Source organism: Haliotis rubra, unplaced genomic scaffold (assembly GCF_003918875.1).
Source record: "Haliotis rubra isolate DU_JTF1 unplaced genomic scaffold, ASM391887v1 Scf1553, whole genome shotgun sequence".
Lineage (NCBI taxonomy): Eukaryota > Metazoa > Mollusca > Gastropoda > Lepetellida > Haliotidae > Haliotis > Haliotis rubra.
Window position 1 is genome coordinate 52,466 of NW_025765507.1, and position 27,831 is coordinate 80,296.

The 27,831-nt window shown below is 38.2% G+C and overlaps 2 protein-coding genes across 3 annotated transcripts; both read right to left on the minus strand.

Moving 5' to 3' along the window:
* On the minus strand, window positions 1-27,155 carry LOC124270870 (arylsulfatase B-like). 2 transcript variants are annotated; one of them, XM_046705933.1, is made up of 14 exons: window positions 27,047-27,155; window positions 14,456-14,567; window positions 14,148-14,199; window positions 13,826-13,929; window positions 13,315-13,421; window positions 12,084-12,148; window positions 10,176-10,277; window positions 9,804-9,867; window positions 2,375-2,472; window positions 1,996-2,132; window positions 1,767-1,825; window positions 1,093-1,222; window positions 706-848; window positions 1-338 (listed from the first exon to the last, which is right to left on the minus strand). In XM_046705933.1, exons 1-14 carry the CDS (start codon window positions 27,138-27,140, stop codon window positions 166-168), a joined length of 1,440 nt encoding a protein of 479 aa, XP_046561889.1. In that variant the 5' UTR covers window positions 27,141-27,155; the 3' UTR covers window positions 1-165. The 2 variants fall into 2 exon arrangements, with proteins under 2 accessions (XP_046561889.1, XP_046561888.1); XM_046705932.1 differs by lacking the exon at window positions 27,047-27,155 and adding an exon at window positions 15,220-15,375.
* Window positions 19,608-26,733, minus strand: LOC124270873 (arylsulfatase B-like). The gene is made up of 13 exons (XM_046705936.1): window positions 26,626-26,733; window positions 26,302-26,353; window positions 25,584-25,687; window positions 24,400-24,506; window positions 24,070-24,134; window positions 23,187-23,288; window positions 22,815-22,878; window positions 22,448-22,545; window positions 21,497-21,633; window positions 21,158-21,216; window positions 20,528-20,651; window positions 20,162-20,304; window positions 19,608-19,997 (listed from the first exon to the last, which is right to left on the minus strand). The coding sequence occupies exons 1-13, from the start codon at window positions 26,703-26,705 to the stop codon at window positions 19,825-19,827; spliced, it is 1,308 nt and encodes a 435-aa protein (XP_046561892.1). The 5' UTR covers window positions 26,706-26,733; the 3' UTR covers window positions 19,608-19,824.
* Window positions 27,156-27,831: the final 676 nt, after the last annotated feature.

The following is a 27,831-nucleotide window of genomic DNA, read 5'->3' on the forward strand; positions in this document are numbered from 1 at the left end:
GACCTGACATGTATTTATTTTACATAAGATAGCAAAATGACTTGTTCCATATTACTGCATCCGAAATAACGTCATTCAACATAATATAATGGTTACAGAATCGTTCATTTACTTCGAATTTAACATTGCTTAAGTGTATTTTATTTGAAATAAAGACATCGAATGTCAGCACCATCCGGGGCTCCAGACGTTCCCGAATTTTTTAGGGTTAGATGCAGGATCATGAGGCGGGAAGAGGGCGGGGACCATCTGCTTCCGGTAGTCGTCTATCCGGGCTCTTAGTTGGTCAACAATCTCCGGCTTTATTGATGACATGTCGTAACGCTCAGTGGGATCAGCTGCAGATGGACAAGGGGATATTCACATGATGACAGACAGCATCAGACAGGGAAAGTGTACACACAGATGACGGACATGTATTTGAATAATTACATTCTCGTATATATATTGAGCCTGGTGAATCCTCATTACAACATTACCAGAAAAACTGACTGACTGAGTTTGGTTTACGCCGCTTTTAGCAATATTCCAGCAACATCACGGCGGGGGGACACCAGAAATGGGCTTCACGCATTGTACCTATGTGGGGATTCGAACCCGGGTCTTCGGCGTGACGAGCCAACGCTTTAACCACTAGGCTATCCCACCGCCCCGTTACCAGTTAAAAGTATAATGTATAAGGACATGATTTCCTTCTGCACCTACATTGTACGTTGAAGAGACGCGCGGGGTTATCGCCTTTAAAGTAGATGAAGGAATCAAAAAGGTAATCCTGTGTCTTGTTCATAGGCTCGTGCCAGCCATCGGGTGTTCCTGGATAACCCAATATCAGCTTGTAGTCTCCAACCCTGTGAACAAAGAAAAGCACATAGGACCAGTTCACTTCTGAGTATTATTGTTAGATATTTTGGAATGATGGAAAAAACATGAAGATTTTGCATTTCCATGGCTATATCTTGCTCTCGAATTGTTACATAGGCATGGATCGGTACAGATTGGTATGTCTCTCACGTGTTCATCACGAGTGTTGATATTTAATCTGCTAAAGAATTTCTAAATAGTTGCTGTAATTTAATACATAACAGTATTTACCTTATTGCAGCATGTCCTTCAAGGGCAGGTTCAAAGTCATCAAGGTTGTATATGAACTCGGTCCTATGGGAGGACCATTGATCCCCATTCCTGATAGATTCCCAGTGGCTAATACCGTCGATTGATGTCTCTGCAACAGGTTGAATTGAGTTTAGGTTAACGCCGTCTCCTCTATCAGTACAATTTATTGGATTATGTGATATTCCTTTGTTGTGGTCTCAAATCACATATGTGCCGCATTCTAGGTTCTGGGGAAATGCTGGAATTCTAATGACTATTTCTAGGCGCTATGGACAAATGTACATGAGTTGTCTGTTTATCATGAATGTATTGCCGTAAAGAGCTTGTTTACATCAGTAACTGGAAACACTGTTTGGAAATGTCAGACTGAGTGGAACTCAAAAGTAATGCTGGAAATGACAGGGCTGCAAGATGATTATGTATATTGTGGACGCCTGCGTAATATTACAAGCGTACACGTACGTACTGTTGACTCATATAGTTCTTTGCAGAAACTGAATATATAAACAGGACCCGTGGAATTCAAGGCCAGAGCTGACTTTGAGCAACCTATGCTTGCTGTAAGAGGCGATGAATGAGATCAAGTGTCAGGAATGATTTGGTTGATGTTCACGTTCTCCCCCACACAAGCAATAAACTAAAGTCCTCATTACCAGGAGATCCACCAGCTGCAGACACCAATGTGGGCTTCCAGTCTACAGCATGCAGCATTCTGAAAATGTGATTACCGGACTGCTAAAGGTTTTTATATATGTATATACTATGTTCAGTCTATTTAACTAGACATCTTAGCTCTGGAATAGTTAATTCCCATTCAACTCCTTTAAGATAATGACATTTTCCTCAAAGATGTCGAACATTGAATTGATGGCATCTACGAACCCGTTATAAGTTGTGTTGGTTTTCTTCAAACCGGCGCCATACATGAAGGATGTCCCCCTCGTGCCCCCCTCCCAGATTGTGTGCTTCCCTCCTCTCAGAGGCCAGTTGCTGGCATAGGCTTCTACAGGACCGCCATTCTGAAATGATATGAAACTCCACACTCAATTTAGTACTGCTGTTACTGTTCCACTGCATACTGAGGTGTAATTGATTTCTGAAATACATATTGTGCTGCATTATCACTGAAACAAAACCACTTTCGTCGGGTATTTGTTTGATTGACGTTGTATTCACAAGCCACCCATTCAACATTGTTTTGTTAGACTTATAGATGTAGAGATTATAACTGTATATGCGTTCATAGATTTTGTTTTCTTACATCAGCTGTAAACAGAATGAGTGTGTTTTCAAACAACCCCTTCTCTTTGAGAGCACTTGTTACGTTCCCAACTGCTTCGTCGAGGGCAGATACCATTCCTAAAAAGAGAAAATATGATCATGAGCACCTTGATGCCATAACATGTGTTTATGGGATGATAAAGTCGCTAGTGTTTTGATCGCTGACAGTATACAGCACGTATACATAATGTATCAGTGAGCGAGTGAATTCTGTAAATAATCGAGTCTGGACCAGACATTCCAGTGATCAACAGCATGAGCATCGATCTGGGCAATTGTGAACCGGTTACATGTCTCAACCAAGTCAGCGAGTTGCCTCTTACGACAAGCATGGGTTACTTAAGATCAATATTCTAACCCGGACCTTCACGAGTTTCATTATGTTAATCTGCAAATAGAGTCATATGTGTTATTGTATCGTTACTTTGTTTATTGGGATAAGTGATTCTTATGCCTAACTGAACTACCTTGGAATGATTTCATTCAAATCTGTGACATGATATTCTGAGTTCCATACACGTAAAACAGACCATATGTGGCACTTAACCCTCATTTCAACGTAATGAAAGAAAGGGTTTCTAAACTTTATCCTGCAGTTCAGTGTGACCAAAGCGTAAACATTCAGAAACTATATTTTAATAAACCAACTCATGTGATTGAAGTTATCAGTTCGATCCATTTAAAGATCCTCATAGCATGGCAGCCGTGAGGTGACCGTAACTGAAACATCGCATTCCAGATTGTTTAAAAATGTCAACTGGATAAACTTTTCTCGGTCTGTTAGTACTATTGACTGAGACATTGCTTGATTGGCTAAAGGAATTCCACGCCGATACGTCCATATTTTCCTGCTTAGTGCAGAGACGCATAATGCTTAAAGGCCGGGTGGGACAACTTAGGAATGGCCAGCGAGTCCTAACTTGACACACAGAAGGAAGCGAGCTACAAAGACATAATTTATATCATTGGAAAGATCTCGAGGAGATGAACCCAAAAAAGTTCATGTGCCAGTGCGCTCACGTGTTCATAAGCTCACAAATGGGCTCTGAAAATGCATTTCTGCAGAAATTACTGGCAGAATTATTTTTTTCCGCAGAAATTTCTGGCAGATTTTTTTTTTACCGCAGAAATTTCTGGCAGAATTTTTTTTTCCCGCAGAAATTTCTGGCAGAAATTTTCATTTCACTACCAGAATTGTCTTAATTGAAAATAATTAGACACCATCTTTGGATAATTCAATATGGACTTTCTTCAAATGATGTTGTTTTCTCCTGTAAACAACTTCAAGTGGGAGGGATAATGGTTCCCAGAAGTAGATCGCCGCACAAATCTTACAAGGCATATTTTAACATCTTATCAAGACGAAATGAAATGAAAATAATTTGATGATTTCTTTATACATCGTTTATTCACACTCTGTATTACATGAGTTTCATTGCGCTAAGTTGTAGTCATTTCATCTCTGACATGAGTCCCGTTGTCCCTTTGGTATGGTTTATGTATCTCTATTGTTTGTAGAGTCAGTCGAACTGTACATTGGAACACTAAATTGTATATGGCAGATGTGTAATCTTGAAACCACAATGAAGCTGTTTTTCAAACAGTCTTGCAATAATCGAATCAGGATTAGGTGTCTTCCCCTTAAGACGACATTTGGTATTACAGTGAAAATCCTTTGATGTTTCGCCGAGGTAGACTCGTGTTGTTTTAATGGATTAGTGAGGTGGGTTATACTATAAACTGAACTGCATAACGAAATCGGTGTTCATTTTCATGATATCAACTCACATTGTAATATGAACATGATATCAACTCACTGGTTGTTGATTTCCATTGGTATCAACTCACTGCTTATTGACTGACATTGATTGATTTCAGCTCACTGCTTATTGACTGACATTGATTGATTTCAACTCACGACTAACTGATTGCCTTTGACACTGATTTTAAATCACTAATGATTTGTTTGCTTATTGATTGACATTGATTTATTTCAACTCACTACTACTGATTGCCTTTGACACTGATTTTAATTCACTATATTATTTGTTGATATTTACTCACTAGTTATTATTGGTATATATCCTGCTTATCCGCAATCCAATGCATCACTTTCGAAATGGCAAATCAGCAGTTAGAGTGCAAGTTCATTCCAACTTCACGTGGAGGAAGGTGTCTCTGTATAGATAGGATACATGTTTAGAGTGAGCCGCAAACACAATGCTGCATCGCGGATATCATGGATGTGCCTAGATAAGAACTGCACTTAAACTATTTCTACAGTTGAATGCTGACATTCAAATGTATATAAATTATTGTTATCGATAAACTTGTCACGGATAAAAATGTCATATATGTGTTTTAAAGGGGTGTAAATAATGGTTCGTGGGAGTATTTCATTTATTTACCGGTTAACAATTTAGTATCATCCATCTGCTTAAAATCACACAGAACCTCCGTGTTCTCCAGAGGCAGTCGACTTGAAAATCCTTGCATGCTTCACTGATTTGTTGTTTTAAACATCACAGTTGTCGTCTTCCGGGAATGAACTAACAGAACGAATCTTCCATAGGTAGTAGGTGAGTGTTTAGGTCAAGGGTTCTGATTACAGTATTATAATGTTGTGAACTGAGACAGGGATGTATGTATATACATATTGTATAAAACTTGAAATGTTTCACTTCTTCAAATCCTGCATTATGTTGTGTAATAACGTAATGCGGGTAGAAAACATGTGTTCTAGACAGCAGTAATAAACGATCCCGACAAATACCATCCTGTGTAAATACTCGTAATGGCTAATTATTTGGGAGAGTGTGTATTTGACCGTCCTTTCACCTGTATCAGATAATTTATGAGACACCTGCGTGTGGGCCACTTCTTGTTTATTTTAGGTAATTAGCAATCAGTGTGATCAACTGATCTGGATCTGATCTTGTTGGGTTTGGGGTATTTGCATCAGAATGACAATAACTGATTCATAATCAGGAAACTAAAACTATATACACTTCTGTTATTACCTCAAAGACCGGTTTGAGGAATTTAAGCAATTCATATCATCATGACATTAGATGTTTTGGTTCAGTTCTGTGTTGGACCTATTCGATACACTATGTTTCAGGTGTACGAGGTCAGATAAAGTAGGTTGTATATATATATACAAATTATACAACAACGTCATGAACAGCAATTATGATTGTATGTTTCATTGGCATTCTAGCATGCGGCTTCTTAATAGCAACTTCTTGTTCTTTGCATAAAGCAACGTGTGACGAGTAGTGACTGACGAAGGGTACTACATACCATAGCCTACGAAGAGCTGACCAAGCTATAGACTTCAATCAGCACCCGTTTTTTTATGACTGTTTTTACAACTTAATCCGTCCTGCTTATCGGCTTCATGGCTGTGCTATTTATTGTTCTTACTTCCCACCTGGCCTCGTCCAATTATCTACCCCTTGTTATTCAAGTACACGATGTTTGTCACAGCATTCGATCATTCTAATCACTTGGTTTTTGTCACCGTTAGCTTGAACATGGTGTGAGAACCTACAAAGAAACGTTGCTCTATGCAATTAACAAGAAGTTGCTATCAAAAAGACCGTATGCTTTTATTAGCAATTTTGCTGTCGCATTCCTGGGAAATTAGAGACAATTGTGAATGTCGAGTCACCACTGATTTTTTTTAAATGATGTTAGTCACCCAGGATTCCTACAAAATATCGTGTTAAATTGTTTGAAAATATACCAGTCCTAATGATTCATTCATCCACATCTCTAAGACTTGTTTACCTAACACTGCCGCTGCAATAAACAACCTATACATTGGATCAGTAAAAGAGCAAAACTTGCTTATGAAAATATCTCTTCAGGTAATGTGTTGAAACGGCTGGTTTGTGCACATAGATAGTGCTAAACATAATGTACCATTGCACAAATGAAATGCATAAAGTCGGTATTTTGAAGTCAGTGGTCCAACAAACTATAATGTCTACGTTCTATCGAAAAGGTATCAAAATTTTCTTAGATAAAATGGTGAATGAAACTTGATGAATACGTTTGGAAAGAGCTACGATATATACCTGCAAAACGCAGAGGTTGTTCGAGATTTATACAGTATTGTGATTTAAACAGTATTTTTTAAAATTTCCATTAATGTTTACATTTTTCATAATACACGACATGACAAAATGGAAATAGGATTAGCAAACAGGCCATATGGCCTATGTCAATGCTTCTCCGCATATAGTTCGTTATTATCTTGACTTAATTCTATGGAGCAGACATTAGGACATTAATGAATGAATCAAAACAAAAGAAAATAAAGAAAAGAAAATAAAGAACAAGACACCAAGTGCATTTTATGTTTATAGGTTGTTACTTGAATTCCGTAAAGCGGTTAGTTTCAGTTATATAATTCTGAACGGATTTTATAAGGTTTTCATTGTCTAAAGGAGATAAATCGTCATTGCCGTGAAGTATAGTATATATGCTGAGGTGGTTAAGGACAAAGTATCTCCTCGATGAATTTTCACATTGTTTTGTCACTGAACAACACGCTCCATGCTGTTGCTACCGAGATCATAATATATAGATCTTATCTATTTTATGATTTGTGTTGTAATACGAGTGTGAAAGGAAACGATTAATCATACAATAATATCATGAGAAAATATACCAATCACGAATTAAACGCATATGATTTGCACACCACCATATGATTTTAGAGCCTCACGTTAGTGACTTAAATTCATATCGTTCTTTCAACACATTTTCGCTTCATGGATGACAACGTCTATATTATATAGGATTGTACCGTTGTCAAGCGAGACTGAGGTGCTGTAGCAGACTTATATATACATCAACATGGATTAAGCAGTTCAAATCCGCGGACACAAGCCCTCCATCAACAGAGATGAAGGATATCTCATCCCATCTGCATACAATGAACTGAGAGCAACAACTTAGCAGAGCATTCCAGCCATGTATATTTTCTACTTCTTGGACATTTGACTTCCTCCTGTTGTCACTGCTTTATTACCACTATCCTATAGTTGTTGCTGTTAATCCCTTTGATGCACGCCTACATGTTGTTTTACTTATTCCCTGTAAAGTCTGATCTGTGCAAAGAGTGGGCACCTGCTCCTTTTGATAATTATGATTACCCCCTCTCTAATAGAGTTTTGTCATTTGCAATGAATTATAGTAACCCTTATCGTAGATTACCCAGCAACATATGTTTGCTTGGACACTGAGCCGTTGCCTACCTTTTCCTGTACCACATAAAATCTGCATGGTATGCCGGTTGATATTGTTATTTGAAATCGGCAGACAATGCACACCTGTTGTTGCTGCAGGACAATGAATATTTCCGATACGACATTGTAAGTACTTGGGGGTGCAGACATATGACTTAAATATGTTTGCGCATGCTGCTTAATAGCATATTTGTGTAATACCACAATATACATGGATAAACTATCAAACTATGCATCGTTTAGAAAAAAAGTATTTTGAATACATGAAAGAGAATATTTATAAAGTTATGACTTGTGAAATTTAATTGTGCGGACCAAATGTATGTTTCATTACAAAGTTCTCTGTTAATGTCTTCCTACAATCAACAAAATATCATCATCTGGTGTTTAACTGAACCGATAAAACCTACTGGATAGAACCCAAAAGACGTGTATTGTCCATGCGGCACCACCCGACATTGTTTTGGTGTTTTCCCTGAGTGGCCGCTCTCTGGATTACGCAATTGTTAATTGCTGTGGCCACCAGGGACAACCGAACCGGGACGGTGGCCGCTTGTAGGGACAGCCCATAAACAACAAATTATCAGGTGTGAAAACAATTAGATTTTCTCGGGTATTGTCACTTTGAACAGTGATACATTGTCGCTTAGGTATTGTTTATCATCTCAGTTCGGTACGCTGGTCATGTTGAGCGTGTTGATGGAGGCATTTCTAGGAATATGTAAATGATAAAATATTGTTATTATGTATCTAGTATGTGTCCAAACATATTGAATGCATTTATATTTATAGGAAAAGACTGAGGGTTTTTCATGTTGTTCAGAATATATGCTAATAATAAGCGTTCAATGATTTGAATACATGAATTCATTCACCTAAACTATATACAATGTATATAGAGAGATGATATATATGCCAGGGTAGAGATTGCAAGCAGAGTCAGTACTGGTAGAAACTTATTATATAGAATAACCTATGCAATTGCAATCTCTACCAGTGGAAGCTCCATTCTGATCCTACATATGATTTTTCATATGTGAAACCATAGTTTGTATCAACAAAATGGTCATGATTAGGACATTATCAATTAATGCAATTTGTATTAAAGTGAGATACATTGATATGGAATTATTTGAATTTCTTTACATTTTTCACATATTAAAATAACATGCATAACAAATGAATATTATTGTTCAGCAAATAAAGTGTTGTTTGCCTACAGAACAATCAGGGTTTCTACCAGTTGAATTGGAAATTGTACTGGTAGAATCGCATCTGACAGGTAGGATCCGATTTCAATCTCTACTAGTAGGATACTGGTAAAGACTGCGAAGTCTCTACTGGTAGAATCTCCGATCAGATCGCAATCTCAACCCTGACAAATATTTATATATATATATAGGACACATATTTCTCCGAGAGGATCTATCTCTGAAACATTTGGCAACAGGGCTAATGTCTAACATGAAATGACTGTAACTTCGTCCAGTGAAACTCATGTTATACAGAACGTGAATAAAAGATGTATAAAAAAAATCACCATATTATTTTTATTTTCATTTCGTCTTGATAAGATGTTAAAATATGCGTTGTAAGATTTGTGCGGCGATCTACTTCTGGGAACCATTATCCCCTCCCACTTGAAGTTGTTTACAGGAGAAAGTAACATCATTTAAATAAAGTCCATATTGAATTATCCTAAAATGGTGTCTAATATTTTTCAATTAAGACAATTCTGGTAGTGAAATAAAAATTTCTGCCAGAAATTTCTGCGGAAAAAAAAAAAATTCTGCCAGAAATTTCTGCGGTAAAAAAAAAATCTGCCAGAAATTTCTGCGGAAAAAGTTAATTCTGCCAGTAATTTCTGCAGAAATGCATTTTCAGAGCCCATTTGTGAGCTTATGAACACGTGCGCGCACTGGCACATGAACTTTTTTGAGTTCATCTCCCCGAGATCTTTCCAATGATATAAAATATGTTTTTGTAGCTCGCTTCCTTCTATGTGTCAAGTTAGGACTCGCTGGCCATTCCCAAGTTGTCCCACCCGGCCTTCTTACAACAAGTTCCATTCGTTCACTCAACTTTGGAGTTGGAATAGCGAACAGGCAGAGGAATGTACGTGTAGTTACAGTTTGAAGAAGTTCGGATTACCTGAAAATGTTCTGCGGCCTTCGTTTATCACATTTGGGTACATGTTGTAGTACTTTTCGGGAACCTGAATGTGGAACGATCAGCCAATAAGAATATGAATCTTAAAGAATTATTGAAGAAAGTGACACGTTTGATGATTGTATCAGTTCTTTCCATGAAAAAATCCCACTTAAATATTTGATTATGTTCTATGCAAACACATTTGCATTAAAACCCGAAAAGATATTGTACGATTTAGTCGTGTCCTATCAAGTTTAGATATAATGTCACATCATACAGTTTAATACACAAGTGCAAGGTTCGTAGTTCGAAAAGTAATAGCTTTATTCAATCCGACTGTTTGCAAAGAAATCAGTTGAAATGCTACTTTACCTCAATCGGAGCATGTACATTCTGATAGGGCAGGTACATAAACAGAGGCTGGGAGACGTTGTGTTGGTTGATGATGTCAATAGCTTTCTGGGCGAATGTATACTGAAACAGAGAGATGGAATGGGTACATCGGATACAAGTTTTCTCTCTGCTTCAACCTGATGAGTCCGGAAACACTAGGTGGCATATGTTTTGCATTTTGCGTGGGGAGCGATGGGGCAGCGTAGAGATTCCAACGTTTGGTCGTCACACCGAAGGCAAGGTTAAATTCTTTACTTCCCCAGTGTGTGGTTGCTGAGATGATGCTGGAATGCTTCAAGGCTAAAAGGTTTATCCATCCATCCATCCATCCATCCATCCATCCATCCATCCATCATCCATCCACCCATCCATCATCCATCCATCCATCCATCCATCCATCCATCCATCCGTCCATCCATCCATCCGTCCATCCACCATCCTCCCACCATCCATCCACCATCCATTATCCATCCATCCATCCATCATCCATCCATCCATCCATCCATCCATCCATCCATCCATCCATCCATCCATCCATCCATCCATCCATCCATCCATCCATCCATCCATCCATCCATCCATCCATCCATCCATCCATCCATCCATCCATCCATCATCCATCCATCCATCCATCCATCCATCCATCCATCCATCCATCATCATCCATCCATCCATCCATCCATCCATCCATCCATCCATCCATCCATCCATCCATCCATCCATCCATCCATCCATCAATCCATCAATCCATCCATGCATCATCCATCCATCCACCTATCCATCATCCATCCATCATCCATCCATCCATCATCCATCATCCATCCATCCATCCATTCATCCATTCATCCATCCATCCATCTATCATCATCCATCATCCATCCATCCATCCATCATCATCCATCCATCATCCATCCGTCCGTCCGTCCGTCCGTCCGTCCGTCCATCCATCCATCCATCCATCCATCATCCATCCATCCATCCAATATTCAGTTGCACTGCACAAAGTCGGATCTGGGAAAGATTGTATTATGATACCATCCAAAGCAGTCACCTCAGTCTGACATCCTAATCCAATTTGTCAACACTTCAGCCAGCTTACTGACTCAGGTTCCATCATCCACAACGTCTTTAAGAAAGTTGCCTAATTTAAAAAAGTGTCATATTTGGGATTACACTTTCTCCATAAAGTACAAATTGTAGTATTTTTGCGTGGTTGAGTCGATTCGAATCCATATTCATAGATTTAACCCTTTTAACAGCCTACCTCCTGTACCCCTCTGACATGTGTAAGTTGGCATTGCTCCAGTGCCAAAAACTATGAGTACAACATGCCTTTCAGAAAGTGGTCAAATGTGTGTTTTCGGCCGCGGGAGCCATGCCTATTTCCACTTGTCAGAGGGGCACACAAAGTAAGTGGTCTGGACTATCAGTTGTCAGATTCTTGTGTAAGGGGGGTGAGTGGGTTAGAGCGCTGAGTTTGTTTGCAGCGATTAGATGTCTGACTGAGCATGTGGGTTCGAATCCAATGTTGGACGCAACCCCAAACAGCACTAGAATTCGACTGAAACAATCTGATGAGACTAAGACAGTTTAATCCCAAATATTTGTTACATGGTTGTATATAGTGGTAGATACATCCTTGTAAACATCGGGAGCACATGAGTGTGTCATTTGCCGAATAATCTGTATAAACGCTGTTCCAAAGTTTGCGCAGATGTCTCCAGTTCAAGAAACCAAACGTTGGACGCTGAACACGTATCTCATCAACTCAGACACCAGACAATATTAGCTGATTACTAGAATGTCGAACATTGTAATCCTCAGTGACATAACGGTTTAATATTGACTTATCTAACTGGTTTGGGCACTTGTTTCCATTTTACTCACAGCTGAATACTCTCCCCTGTAATCCCAAGCGGGAAGTTTGTCATCCCGGTAGTCCAAATAGGCACCTGGAAATACATTAATGAACTCTGATATACACAAAATGTATCCATAGATCACATCCTTTCTTTATTCCTTTAGAAATTATTGCAGGCATCTTTTAAAAAAAGTGTAAACATATTCATGTTGTGTGTAAAAGGAAACAGGACAGTTAGTTAATGCTGCACGCCAGTCTTATAGCAACAGAAATAGGTGTAACATTTACTCGGTTTAGTCTCTATTCGCCTACATCTCAATTCGCCTACAAACAATGTAGGCGAATTGGGATTAGAGATGCCCCCCCTACTCGTATAATGAACCTGACACACTGAGTCTTGATCGACTGTTGTTATAAGGATATGTAGTTGAGTAAACAGGATTAGTGCATCCACTGAGAAATTAAAACAGGGTTAAAATAGAATGACAGGGATTAATGCATGCGATGATGAGATGTAGTTAATTTCTCACTGGGAAATACCAAGTTGTTATAAGGATATGTAGTTGAGTAAACAGGATTAATTTAGAAGTTCAAACAAGGTTATAATATAATGAACAAGCTAAATTGTAAAAGCAATGATGACATGTAGTTAATTTCTCACTGTAAATTACTCAGTTCTCTGCTACTAATAAGTAACAGACATATATCAGAAATAAATTCTTTAAAAAACTTTCTTTTTGTCCTTCAACTACTTCAACTAGAAGAGTCCATTTTTATATCATAGGGGTGCCACTAGTTCACCATTGCGTAATCAACAGTCAACACACCATGACATGTTGTTTTAAGACTGTAGGCGAAATGAGAACATACCCATTTACTCACACTCACACAATGTATCAACCAATTAGTACTCACATATAGATTTTCAGTTCGAAGAAATATGTTGAATAGTAATAGGAATATATCTTTCAGGAGTGTTGTGTATTGAAGAACACATTGTCAGTAGATATTCTATAGACAAGGCCCAACTAAAGTGTCACATCACACGATAACCTCAAATCAATGAAATAACAGTTGCACTTGTTGATTGAATTTAATCTTGTCTGCATGGGAATGATGTCAAGTGTCATTGTCCAATGATCTCGCGAAGATATTTCTCAGTGACGTTTCCAATTGACATTGTTCGTTATGCAGATTAGAAAGTATTCGAAACTACTTCTTATTGTGACTGGTTTTGATTGGTATTGATGTACTTGCCAATGCTATGATTAAAGTAGTCCTCCATTGCACTGTAGTAGCCAAAGAACGTATCAAACCCTCGGTACGTTGGTGTACACTCCCATTTACAGAAACCCAGGTGCCACCTTGAAAACAAAAATAGTGGACGGGTCTTGGGTGGTGCAGCATAGTGAAACTATATGAATTAATACAGTTCTTTGCAGATATTAGACCCGTGAAGATCCGTGAACTATTCCTTAGCAAACCATGCTTGTCGTAAGAGGTAACTAAAAGGATCGGGTGGCCAGGGTCGCAAACTTGGTTGACACATGTCGCGCCCCAAATGCGTAGATCAATGCTCATGCTTTTGATATTTTATCTGATCCATAAAAACACCTCAGCAGACATTTTTTGCATGCGTGTAACTTGTTTGATTCACATGTAACATGGCCTGATTACGTGACACAAGAAACACTGTACCAACCAACAACCAGAACGGAAATATCGCACTCAAAAGAAACAGTACTACAATAACATTTGCTGGACATACTTGCCGACCATGTGTGTTGCGTAGCCGAGTTTTTTCAACTCTTGTGGCAGGAAGGTGTAGTTGAGAGGAACACAAACGGCCTGATCATCGCTCAGAACTTTGTGCTGTCAAATATATAAGCAGGACCCTATTATACCATGACAAGTTTCAATCTATATATATTTGTTACCCCTACCAAGACAATTTTCAATATGTATATTTATTAGTTACACTATTGGCGTAGTTAAAACAGGATTAATAAAAATAACTCTTTTCTCCATCATCATAAAAGTGAAGTATTCTCAATTTATATGAGAAAGTAGAAATATTTCCTGTCACTTACCTGCATGCCCACCTTGAATGGAAACATTCCACTCATGAAGGCCGTGCGGGACCTGTAAACCATGAACAGGAGTTTGAGGAGGACGATGATGTATCTAATATACACATACCGACAACCACAGCTCGATAATCCTGTCATTACAGTTTTAACTTGTCAAGATTTCTTATTTGATATGATTGAGAAACGCGTTTTGACAATTTGCATATTTAAGGCATACATTAACTTTTAATTTTAGATGTCACATTTAAAAGTTCCAAAGTTCGAATGTAAGAAATACAAGTTTAAGGACTTTGAAAAAAACTATTTACGGGCTACAATAAGGCTGGACATATGCGCTCTCAAAGATGATCCCCTCTGTTGCCAGTTTGTCGATGTTAGGAGTCTTCATGTGTGGGTTTCGGAAACCAACATCGTTCCATCCTTATTGTAATGAAAATTGACAGGGTATGATTATTAAAGTATACATAAGAGTCACTGAAGTGTAACATTCAGTCGATTTTAAGGTGCCGTTTTTTTATAAGCCTGGATGCTAGCACCCACGTTGCTCACTCTGTGTAACCTCTGAATCACTTTGGTGATGAGACCCTCTGTAGTCAGTTTGGGAGTTTTAGGCGTGTTAAGGTTTCAGTTTCCAAAACTAACATGGTAGATCGTTATTGAAATTAATCGTGACACGATATGATATGAGATTGTATACCATAGTGCATCGTTAAATAGAATCGAGTTAATACTATATATTTTCTCCAGAGCCGTATACACGTCAAACAAATATGAGAGTGTACGTAATCTGCTATGTGAAAATATGTCCTCATTCAATTCTTATACCCAAGATCATGTGTTCACACTAATAATATTTATGATTATTACATGAAACCTACATACGAAATATATCTGTTTGTTTGTATATTGAGAGCTTGAAGCTGAAGCATAACACTATCAGTGATATACGATTATCTTCATCACATACGTCCCACCTGCTGATACATAGTTATATCTGTCTGTATCATATGACATCGAAATTAGAACGAATATATGTGCACAGGCACTTTGTACATATAGCATATCTACTCACCTAAATCGTCTGCAACTATGAAGACAATATTGGGGGGTTGTGTTGCCGCACAAGACACAAGAACCGAGAGGAGCACAAGGATGAACTTCTCCATTACTACGGTCACAGATAAATGAACACACAATAGCGGTTCTTTTTATATTCGTAAGATGGCCTTCGCTCGCTTATCACCTAGATAGATATGCATGCATATAATATGTGCACATTAACGTGATGCGTGGCAGTTAGTTTTGTCGAAATGCTAACAATCTGTAGTGCTAATGTAAGCCGTCAATTCCCCAGCCTTTAACTATATATTCTCACAAATGCTGTCATTTTTAGTCCAGCATAAATACTTTCATTGTAACAGGCTTAGTGAATAATGACGCATATATGCGTATGAGTATTTTGTTAGCAATAACACATTATCTCACTCAACCTTCCTTTTCATACATGTGATTCTGGCATAGCGACCTCCACATCTGACATATTGAAATGTAGGACAGGTCAGTTTGTAGTATACGCGAGAGACATGTGTCCAGGGTCTGACTACATGTAGTTCATACCATGACTTATACAATGTAACAGATATGACAGACAATATCTTGAAGAATATTTAACAGATGCACATTCCACTTCCTATTCAATCTAAAGAAATGAAGATTGACTATTCACAATTTAATTTTTGTCTCAATTAAAAATAAAATAACATGTAACAAAATATAATTTAGCTGTTTTGGAAATTGATTCAATCTCTTTCACCTTGTGAGGACGTGCAGCTGACTCTTTTTCAGCTTCGTCATACCTGAACATATATAGGCTGGTTGAACATGACAACGCTTTCTTATCTGTACTAAAACCCTGTCCCTTGTACTGCTGTGGATCGAATCTCTTCTCAATCTAACAGCGATGACCTTGTCTCGTCCAGATTGCAGTCAAGGGCGAATTCCTCAGCTTGTGTCTACCAAGGTTCTTGAAGGAATTGTTTGTTATAGTTTTACCAATTGTGCATGGCTATGTCGTAAAAATGGTACGAAGCTGTTGCATTTATATTCCGCGTGCATATACTCAATATCAGTTAGATCGTTCGTGGTCTTATTTCATGGTTTGCTTTGCTTTAATGTTCAAATAGTTGGCATGTGGCAGTCAGAAGATGGGTCTGACGGCCATGCCTTCATTGAGAAAAGACGTTTCAGGTGGTGGATGAGTAACGGGTCCGGATTGTGTGGCTGTGTTGGGTACTGCGGGTTGTTTTACAACTGTTAAATACATATAGGTAATGTTCCGGATATAACAGTACCCAACACAGACACAAAATAAGCTTTCACATTAGAACACGTGGTACATATTCGCATTGAAAGGGTTGTCTTATAAAACATATGTGCAGACAAAACATTTGGAGATGAGAAAAACAATACATCTGACTGAACCCCCTGAAATACGTGTTAGCCGTTTGAGTTGTATAAATGATGTACCTATCGACAAAACAGGGACATATACAGCGCAGGTAAACATGAATCGTGAGGACTAAGACGTCATGATGACCACGTACTGAGACTATATTATTCGATGTTTTCTACATTGATAGATTCAGCTCAAATAACAGTAATAAAGTGTTAATAAGATCAAGGAATGTAATGGCATTTACATGTCAGTATATATCTAATGGTGCTGTTGAATCTGTCCATATAGGATTTACGTTGTGCATCAAACTTAGAATCAAACTCTGCTATACAAGCTAATGCAGACATAATATCATAATTGTTACAGACTACCAACAGTACACCTGACTAGCTGACAGGTTCGCGGTCTCCGACCTCTCTGCTGTCGGACGTGATAACAGATCGAGGTGGAATGTTGAGTGTCAGGTCAGCTCGTCGCTCTGTGTTATAGTTGTGAGATTACATCATCTCGTGATGGAAGTGATGTCATGTCGCATTCATTCAACCAACAGCCTGATAACGGCGTCCGTCAAGGACGCATTCTCAGTTTCATGTCATGAGTGAGTGAGTGAGTGAGTGAGTTAATACTTAACGTCACATCGGCAATATTTCAGCCATATCGTGACGAGAACATTTGATATTGAAATGAAACACATGTACATTATAAAAACCTGTCGACGAAGGACAGTAAAACAACTAGTTTATCACAATTAGAATTAAAACTAGCGTGGAAAGTTTAAAACTAATAGCACTATTGGGACAATACAATATAAAATCAGGCTATAGATCGCCAACAACAGAAGGTAGATCACCATACTAGGGTCCATGGGGACTTACAGTACCTTTGCTACCTGCATGGACCCTAGTTGGATTTACACCATCCCTTCAGCTGCTGTCGATTGTAAGAAATGTTAGCCAAAATTAAAATGACAAAAATGCTACGTTTAAAAATCCTAGCAAGTTTAAATAGACTTAGAATCATGTCATGAGGTAGGAATTACGTTTGATATATCTTGAATATTTCCACAAAATGAAAACACTTGGCGGGCATTATCTGTACCTTGTCTTCCATTAGGCATTGTAATATCTCTTTATAACAGAAATCACATGTTTTGTGAAATACCATAAACAAAGAATGAGACGATGCCTCGCAACGTTGGTGCGGCATTTGCTTTAATCAACAACACTTCTGGAACCATTATGCATAAGATAATTGTAGTTGGTTTTTCAAAATGGTAGTCAACCTGATCACATATGTACTTTCGTCTATCCAAGAGTGACAACTCATCGCAGCCACATCGCAAAACCCCAACATGCTAATATAGCAGACATAGACATTTCTACAATTCTACATCTGACAAAACAAATACATTTTTGCAGTATATCATTCATGAAATCTAATTTGTTTAGTCTATCATTGTTTGTTGTGAATCAAGACGTTCACCACTGGATGGTACAGGGATATATGTGGGACGTCCTCTTAAACCACTACTTTGAAGATAATTAACATTGATCTACTCAAAAGATTACTTAAAATAGTCCATTTATGTTTCGTCAAAAAGGCGTCAAATTCTGTGTCATAAATTAAAGCATGTCTCGCAATGAACCAGAACTAGATGGTACATGGGTATTTTTTAAAATTTGTTTTGAGCTGTTGATTACGATAAGAAATACAGGTACTGAACAAGCAGCTGTCAAACTCACATCAGGCGAGCGGTTTAATCACAAAGGCGACTTTTCTTGTTGCCTATATATCGTCCTTTCAGTGTCCTTGACTGGAGTGATAAAGCATAAAGATAGCTCGGCCTTGATCTACATGTTCAGGAATTTGACATAACCACGTTTGGCCAGGTTTAAACAATTAAGTCGGAAAACGTTAACGTATTTGTTTAGATTTAATGAAACTGAAATTTAACAACAGTAATCTGATCTTTATGCCAAGAATGTTAACGAAGAATATGACATACATTCCTATCAGGAAAATAGGCAACAGCGACGGACATGCATTCTAGTTTGATAACTATGACATGTGCACTCCTTCGCAAGGATTTTAAAGTACAAAGATACATGAACTGGAACACCTTTTATGGATAGACAACTTATTTGTTGCAGTAGTTGAAGTAGTTGTCTATCCATAAAAAGTGTTCCACTTCATCATACCAGCTTCTAAATGCCACTTAAGGAAGTTACAAAGATACATAGCTAATATAATACATATTTCAATATACTATGGCGGACCTCCATTGAGCTATGTGGATTTGTTTGTTGATTATGGACAGACCAGCAACAGTCCACTCGCATGGCAGTGATCTATAAACTTTGACTAATCAGTGATAATCACGGTAGGATAATATAAACTTGCTGGCACCACTGAAACTTTGTCATTTGGGTCAATCTTCTTCAGCAGCAGTTTTTGTAACCTGTTTTGAGAACCATATATACGGACAATGTTGAATAGGTTCAAAGTGTTAATGAAGCAGCCAGTGGGTCTTAGATCACATATAACCTTCATGACAAATCCAGCCAAAATAATGTAACAATGACATCATTTAATGTAATCATTAGCTGTAGTATGTAGTCAGATGCTAGCAATGTGGCATAAGTCACAGCTATATGAACTATGAACAATTACGTTTCCTAGCTATACCAAGATTTGTAGCTGTTGTCTTTCAGGATCAATTCTTCACAAGTGGGTTACAGCAAAGAGTCAAAACACTTCTTGAATCAGATTTGGGATTCCCCCAGTATTACATTGGCACGACGTGGTGAAGCTAACATTTGCAGATTTGTTGTACTGCCATGTTGTTAGCTGTTACTGTCGACATTCAAACCTTCAGTTTCTTAAACGACCAGAACTCACGTGTCGGCTTCCAAGAATGTATTTCCCAGATTACTCAAACAGCTACGCACCATTAGGAAATTACGACCGTTTGTCTAATACGAAAAGTTCAAAGACAAATACACACAAACTGTGAAATTTTACTTATCATGTATAACAAACACAAAGTGAACAAAGACAGACCGTTATTTATTACCAGCACAGAATGTAGAATAATGAACATATTGTTACAGATTACTGTATTAAAATGAAAGTCAGCCTACACTTAGTTACATATCATTTAAGAACTTACGCCAGATTACAGATTACGCCATTAAAATAGTATTTCATAAAATAGGTCAAAGGTCAACACCATCCGGGGCTCCAGACGTTCCCGAAGTTTTTAGGGTTGGATGCAGGATCATTAGGAGGGAAGAGGGCGGGGACCATCTGCTTCCGGTAGTCCTCTATCCGGGCTCTTAGTTTGTCAACAATGTCCGGCATCTGTGCTGCCAGGTCGTTATGCTCAGTAGGATCCTCTGTTGATGATAAATGACAAATTGACTTGTCTATAAAAAGGATGACGTAATTTTGAATAAATATTGTCTGACAATATCGAACAAATAATTGACTTTATGATTTTCGAAATCGCCAGCAAAATAGTTTGCGAATAAGCATAGGCATTCATATTCTGTGCACCTACCACGTATATTGTAGAGATGCACTGGACTATCGCCTTTAAAATATACAGTCTCCTCATAGATGTCCTTCTCTGTCCGGTTCATAGGCTTGTGCCAACCATCAGGTCCACCTGGGTAGCCCATTATCAGCTTGTAGTCTCCAACCCTGTGAACAACAAACTTCAGTTATCTTATCTACCAAAATGATCGGTATGGAGCTCTGTTAGAAAACACTATGTAGTGAATTCAAATGGGGAAGCCCATCTCTCAACGTCCTACATCGCAGTTTGTAGGTACAAACAATAAGTAACTATTATTGTTCGTTGCTTGTGTTAATAATATTCGGCTATTTACTGATGTAAAGGAAGAGTTGAAATGAAACCTGGTACCTTATTCCAGCATGTCCTTCCGTTGCAGGTTCGAAGTCGTCAAGGTTGTATATGAACTCGGTCCTGGTCGACTCATGGCCATTCCTGATGGATTCCCAGTGACTTATACCATCGATTGACGTCTCTATAACATGAGCAGATTCAGCTGACATTTATCTTTTCTAACAATAAATAGTTAACCCTCCTTCTAACACTTTGTCACCATGTCGCATTTTGCTAATTTTCTCCTCTATTCTTCCTGATAAAAGAATCTGATATATAACATACATTTCCAAAGAGGAGATTACCTAAAGTCATTATGTTACTGTATAGCTATGCAATGCATATCATTCACTTTGACTAAAATCGTGGTGGGAAGATGGCACTATAGGGCACACTCGTATATGAATGCAGATGACGGGTTTTCGGGTTATTGTAGACGCCTATATACCAGTGTACCAGCGTGCGTCTGACACAGGTACTCTGCGGGTGACACAGGTACTCTGTCTAGGCTCAAGTGAAGATGCAGGTGAGAAACATTCTACAGCAATCCATACTTGTCTTCAGAGGCCACCAAACGCCCTCATAAAGCTGACATCTTGCTAATGCAACGATAAAAATCCAACAAAGAAAGGAAGAGGTCCAGATTACCAGGAGATCCACCAGCCGCTGACACCAAGGTGGGCTTCCAGTCTACAGCATGCATCATTCTGTAACAACATGTGATTACTTCAGTGTTTGTATCTTCTATCCTTCCCAGTCTCGTTAACATACTACCTCTAGCATGCGTGTCTCCTTTAAATTTATAGCATTGCACTTTGTACAACACATTGATGGTGTCTTCGAACCCATGGTAAGGAAGTGTTGAGATCTTCCATGCTATAATCAAACAGCTTTAGCCCAGACAGCATTAATAACCAATCAGTTTCCTTTAAAATAATAACATTCTTCTTACATATGTCCAGCAATACACTGATGACGTCAACGAACCCATTGTAAGTTGTCTTGGTTTTCTTCAATCCAGTACCGTACATGAAGGACGTCCCCCTCGTGCCCCCCTCCCAGATTGTGTGCTTCCCTCCTCTCAGAGGCCAGTTGCTGGCATAGCTTCCGATAGGACCACCATTCTGAGGAGATGAATATAAACTTGCTCACACTGAATACTTCACTATAGGTATGTTTTTATCAAGTCAAAACATTGATTACACAACAGTCTCGTTTCCTGCTGACTGGGTTCCGTCCTCTTGCGCAACTTAGTACAATAACCAGTCCAAAATTTTGAGACCAACTCATTCAAATGGATATATAAATATTAATCAGTATTATCTGATACATCTAATCACTTATATATTGCAACACTACCTACACTCCTTCTAATCCTTGCAAACACGTCTTGCAGCTTGCTTTACAGCGTGTTCTGACAAATGGTTATATGGGCATCGTGCAAATCTCAAAACGAGGCTCGGCCGCTAGAAAAGTTTGGCGGTCTGGTACGGACTTGATATTATATCAATGACATTGTACGTTACAAAAATACACTTAATAAGCGCAAAGAACACATAAAAGGTTTAACCAGTGAGCCAGATGAATTGTGAAACATTTCTGCGACGCCTTAGTTAAGGTTAAGGAATTCAGTGTAACCATAGTTGTTTGTTGTGTCTATTTTCACTTTCACACGAGAAAATTCGGATCGGCTGTAAAGTAGGTCATTGTCTGAAATGGTTAATGAGACTCATGTTTCGGTTTGTAACATTAGAATAAAATATGAATGATAATCTACATATCCTCTAAAGTTAATAACACAAAATCACAGCCCTTGGGGTAGGATTACCAATATTACTACATATCCATAAACCTTTTCCATGTCCTTTTCTACGGATGTATACGGTACATGCATGTGTAGTGATGCGGTGGATGAATAAAGAAAAAGACTGTCCTTACATCGGCTGTGAACAGAATAAGTGTGTTTTCAAACAGCCCCCTCTCTTTAAGCGCCTCTGTAACGTTTCCAACTGCTTCGTCGAGGGCAGAAACCATCCCTGAAGATATAAAATATCAGCATAACATTCTGAAAACAAATGTTTATATGCGAACATGTTTTATCATTTAATCCCTATTCCGACATTTCAGACTCAAGTTTTATCTGGTTATCTGCAACAACTGCGGTTATGCCATTTTTAAACCTAATTTGTTTTGATGCAGCCTGGCGATCGTCCCCGACCTCCTGCGTTATCCAATACAAGACGGAGTTTGTATATGGAGTAGGTGGTATTACAGTTTGAAAAAACACACCAAAAAGCAAGAGTACCTGAGTATGTTCGACGGCCTTCGTTCATCACATTAGGATACATGTTGAAGTACTTTTCAGGAACCTGAATATGAAACGACTGACGAATTAAATTATGAATGTGCAACAGATTATGAAACAGAGGTACTGACTGGGCTTTTCCAATTCGTTTTGTCTATTTTATCAGAACGTAAGTTTCTGAACAGTCACGCACCTCTCAGTATTTCTGCATTCTCTCTGACGAGCCATGGTTTTTATGAGCCTTTATGGTCTCTATGAATAAGAACTTATTACAGGGACTACAGTATTTTTCAATGAGGCTGGAAGGGTTTGATATAAGATTCACATCTGGCTTTTGATGAAACATTTTTTAAAGTAAATCTACAATTTTACCTCAATAGGAGCATGTACACTCTGATAGGGCAGGTACATAAACAGAGGCTGGGAGACGTTGTGTTCGTTGATGATGTCAATAGCTTTCTGGGCGAATGTATACTGAAACAGAAAAACAGATTTAGAACTTCAAATACACGTTTTCACTCTGCTTCTCTCGTGAAATCCCGGAACCAGTAATGCATTGGTAAGAAAGTACACCCTATTATGTCATACGAGACACCAGTGTTAGTGTCAACCGCCATGATATTGCTGGAATGTTGTCAGTAGCGAAATCACCATACTGACGCCTTACTGTTTCACATCAAATGATATATGAAAATATTATAAAATAGTACATTTCATTGAAATCCTCCTTCCTAACACAAAATCTCCCTTACTTATAAATGCTCTTTCAGACGAGAAGCACGAGGACGAAAATAGCTTAAGACGTAATGATTTATTCCTAACTTTCGCTTGTTGTGGAATGTTATTCACAGTAACATTATTACAGCTGTTGGCACATGTCAGCACATCGCAAAAGTAAAGGAAGAAATGTGCTTTTGGAGACACAAAACACAACACTGACTCCATGTTTTCGTCAGCGAGACATATTTGATGGAATATCGTTGTCTTAACTCTGATCTCGTTTAGTACACTCTTTGGCATGGCACACACAGTCCAAAAGTAAAAAATGACACTGATATTGAGCTGTGCATACTGATTGCTTTAATTTGTAAATGTTAAGGTGCCATCCATTCCACATGCAGACTGTGTGGCATTACACAGAGTGTCAATGGAGTAATATATGGGCCACATGGTATTGAAATTTCTCTTTACATTGTGGTGCAATACTTGTGACAAGGTGCTTTTAAAAACTTTACCTTTTTAAAACTTTACTCACAGCCGAATACTCTCCTCTGTAATCCCAAGCGGGAAGTTTGTTATCTCGGTAGTCCAAATAGGCACCTGAAAATACATCACCGAACTCTGATATCCGCAAAATATGTGTAGGACATTTCTCCGCCTTCACTAACTGCCCCAGTTCGGTGTTCTGATTAGAAAAGGTTTCACGTCTTGTGGTTTTAAGGACATTCATATAATTCGACCAGTTATAGACAGTGATCAGATTGAAACTATGAGAAAATAACCCTTACTGATTCCCAAATTGTGTCTAGTGTGAATGGAATCAAGGGATACAGAGCTATCGTGGTACATGTGGTTGTGTACTTGCCCTTGCTGTGATTGAAGTAGTCTTCCTCAGCACTGTAGTAACCGAAGTAGCTATCGAACCCTCGGTACGTTGGTGTACACTCCCATTTGCAAAAGCCCAGGTGCCACCTTGAAAACGTCATCACAAGTTTTTGGAGGGAGTTACGTTGTCCAGCATTGTGAAACCACTTCTGATCCGAAAATATTTTGGGAGTCGCCCATTGACTAAGGTCACGGTTTTTAGCTAACCATTTGGTCGTCTGTGCTAGCGTGAGATCGAACCCAAAGAGGATACGGCTCTTGATTGCCAATTGTTTGACACAGTATCCATACAGGTTGAGGTTGAAAAGATACATAATGTTTCAGACAGTTTGCCTGCACAAGCACACTCAGACAAAGATGAACCAAAGGAGATTTGATGAATTATAAATGTATCATTATTACTTTCATCAAGTGAGACTGCCAATATCTCACTCTACAGAAAAGGAATATTCCATCACAAGGGATAAATATTTCTAATCACGAACTATGAAGGATCTTGTTAATAAAATCAGATCTCATTTAGTTATTGCATTTTCAAAAGAAATAGATTTGTTAGATTATTTGTAAATAGATAAATATTTTATGATTGTAAGTTTAAATTAGTAACTCAGAGTGTTAGTTGATGTATCCTCAAGGGGGGTTAAAGTACTGTAAACTTAATGTCCTTCTGAGAGGGTACGTAAGTCCACACACATTCAAAGTAAATTAGAACTCTCCACTATTTTTAACCGTAGAATATGAGTCTTTTTAAATGTATCGCTAGATTTGTCTAAGTTGCTAACGGCTGGGACCATAAGGCTGGCAAATCCAGCTAGGGTCCATGCAGTAAAGCAAATGTACTGTAAGTCCCCATGGTCCCAAGTATGGTGATCTACCTTCAGTTGTTGGCAATCTATATAGCCTGTTTTTACATTTTCTTGTCATTTCTAGTTAAAATGTTTTAGATTTAATTACTAGTTTTAAATTGATACATGTGATACACTAGTAGTTTTACTGTTTTTCGTCAACAGGCTTTTGTTTTCTAATTTTATTGATCTATAATATAATTATTAATTATTCTCGTCACGATATGCTGAAATATTGCCGATGTGACGATAAATATTAACTCACTCACTCACTCACTCTACAGAAAAGGTTGAACTATAATGAGTTTGCTGGACATACTTGCCGACCATGTGTGTAGCGTAGCCGAGTTTCTTCAACTCTTGTGGCAGAAAGGTGTAGTTGAGAGGCACACAAGCAGCCTGACCAGCACCCAGAACTTTGTGCTGCAAAGTGAGATATGAAAGACCCCATTATATGAAAAGCTGTTACATAAAGCTTCTATTATCATTATTTTTAAACATGCTTTGCTCAAGATGTTATTTAAAGGGACAGTCTCGTTTCTTTATTCAGTACAGATGTGGGCCAGCGGCTCTTGGTACATCATTGGTTAGTACAATACACATAAGTGTACAGGTATAGGTGTTACATGGGTGAGATGAAGTGAGGCATGGTAAATGAAATGGTAATTTCTAGCAACAGATGTTTGGTTAGATGACATTAGCATATTTTATTTTGCCACAGTAGGATATTCATAATATTTCTTCATGTATCTTTGATGTTGCTTATCAAAGACTGTACAGATAAAAAAACACACTAAAAAAATAAGAAAATTATAGCCACAGTTACAAATGTTACAAATTCTATTCATTCCTTGGTGCATTTAGGTATCTACCCACCTCAAAACCTAAAATTTATGGACTGCGATTACTTAAAGATAAAACTCTGTTTCAAAAAGTTGTTTGTCAAGCATAAAGAGTTAAAACTTAGAATTATTAACAAAAAAAAAAAAAAACCCCAAAAAACCCAAACCAAACAGTCAATCTTTCCTTTCACTTACCTGCATGCCCACCTTGAATGGAAACATTCCACTCATGAAGGCCGTGCGGGAACTGTAAACAATCATAGGAAACTGAGGAGAACGATGATGTATCAAATATTACACATACCAACAACCAGAGTTGACCTGTTCTTCTCATCTCCAAAATTCTTCCTTTACATTATGAATAATTTTCAGCTTTGCAACTCCGAGGCAGACCATGCTATAATCACCCTTTGACCGTGTATATTTTCAATATGTTCCGATAACATATAATTTGTTTGGATACGCTTATGTTAAATGCAACTTTTGGTTGACATAAAAAGCAACCAAATGGATATTTACGGGCTACAATAAGGCTGGACATATGCGCTCTCAAAGATGATCCCTTCTGTTGCCAGTTTGTCGATGTTAGGAGTCTTCATGTTTGGGTTTCAGAAACCAACATCGTACCATCCTTATTGTGATAAAAAATAACATGAAATGATGTGGCTACATAAGTGTCACTGACGTTTAACATACAATCATAGCACAAAATCCATCAGCTAATAATCAGCCATATGATGATTTACAACATTTGATTATATGTATTTGTGTATGTTAATAGCCAATACATAACGGCTTTCGTGATCACATGTTCCATCAGCTGATGCACGTAAATCTGTTTGTTACATATATCATATGGCCCGGAAACACCTGATTATTTTACATGATAAAGAAAATGATTAGAACTACTTTCATTTTTCAGTAAACAAAACATACTCACCTAAATCATCTGCAACTATGAAGACAATATTGGGACGTTGTGCTGCCGCACAAGACACAAGAACCGAGAGGAACACAAGGATGAACTTCTCCATTGCCACAGTCACATACAAGTGATTACGGCACAGAAGTTATGTTCACATTTTGCAGGTGGCCTTCGCTCGCTTATCACTTAGAATGATAGGAACGTATATTGTATGTGATATGTAGATATTGTGATGGACAGGTCCTCAAGTGTCTCAATACCTCAACCTGTAATCATTCACAATTTAATGTTGGATTCATATAGGTTATCACGCGAGTGTGTTTTCGGATGGTTAATTTCCCTATATTAAGAATAAACATTGTATTTAGCGAGCCTTGGCGAGCTAAATACATAGTGTTTATTCCTAATGCAGTAAATAAAGCATCCCCAAACTCACGAGTGTGATACCTGGATGCCTTTTGCACCACTACCTTGAAGATAATTAAAATTCAAAATAGATTACGCTAACATATTTACTGCACATGGTTGAATTGGGCGGACTATTAGTTCTCTTACATTATATTGATGTCTTGAGTAATTTCGTATCAGTTCAAAAGATTTACAATTTATCACAAATATAAACATGTCTCGCAATGAAACAAAACTAGATGGTACAGGTGTACTTTCTTAATTTGTTTTGAGCTGGAGGCTATGATACAGAACAAGGAGCTGTCAAACTCACATCAGGCGAGCGGTTTAATCACAAAGGCGACTTTTCTTGTTGCCTATATATCGACCTTTCAGTGTCCTTGACTGGACTG

Bases quoted from the DNA above. Each gene is read 5' to 3' on its own strand.
- LOC124270870 (XM_046705933.1), bottom strand. From the start codon at position 27,140: ATGGAGAAGTTCATCCTTGTGTTCCTCTCGGTTCTTGTGTCTTGTGCG. The intron at 13,422-13,825 runs GTATGTCCAGCA...TTTGTTTTCAAG, and splicing joins GCAACACACATGGTCGGCAA to GTGGCACCTGGGTTTCTGTA. The intron at 1,826-1,995 runs GTTCGTAGATGC...TCACATTTTCAG, and splicing joins ACCAACACAACTTATAACGG to AATGCTGCATGCTGTAGACT.
- LOC124270873 (XM_046705936.1), bottom strand. From the start codon at position 26,705: ATGAAGACTCCTAACATCGACAAACTGGCAACAGAAGGGATCATCTTT. The intron at 26,354-26,625 runs GTAAATATCCAT...GATTGTTTACAG, and splicing joins GTCCAGCCTTATTGTAGCCC to TTCCCGCACGGCCTTCATGA. The intron at 25,688-26,301 runs GTAAGTGAAAGG...CTCACTTTGCAG, and splicing joins CATTCAAGGTGGGCATGCAG to CACAAAGTTCTGGGTGCTGG.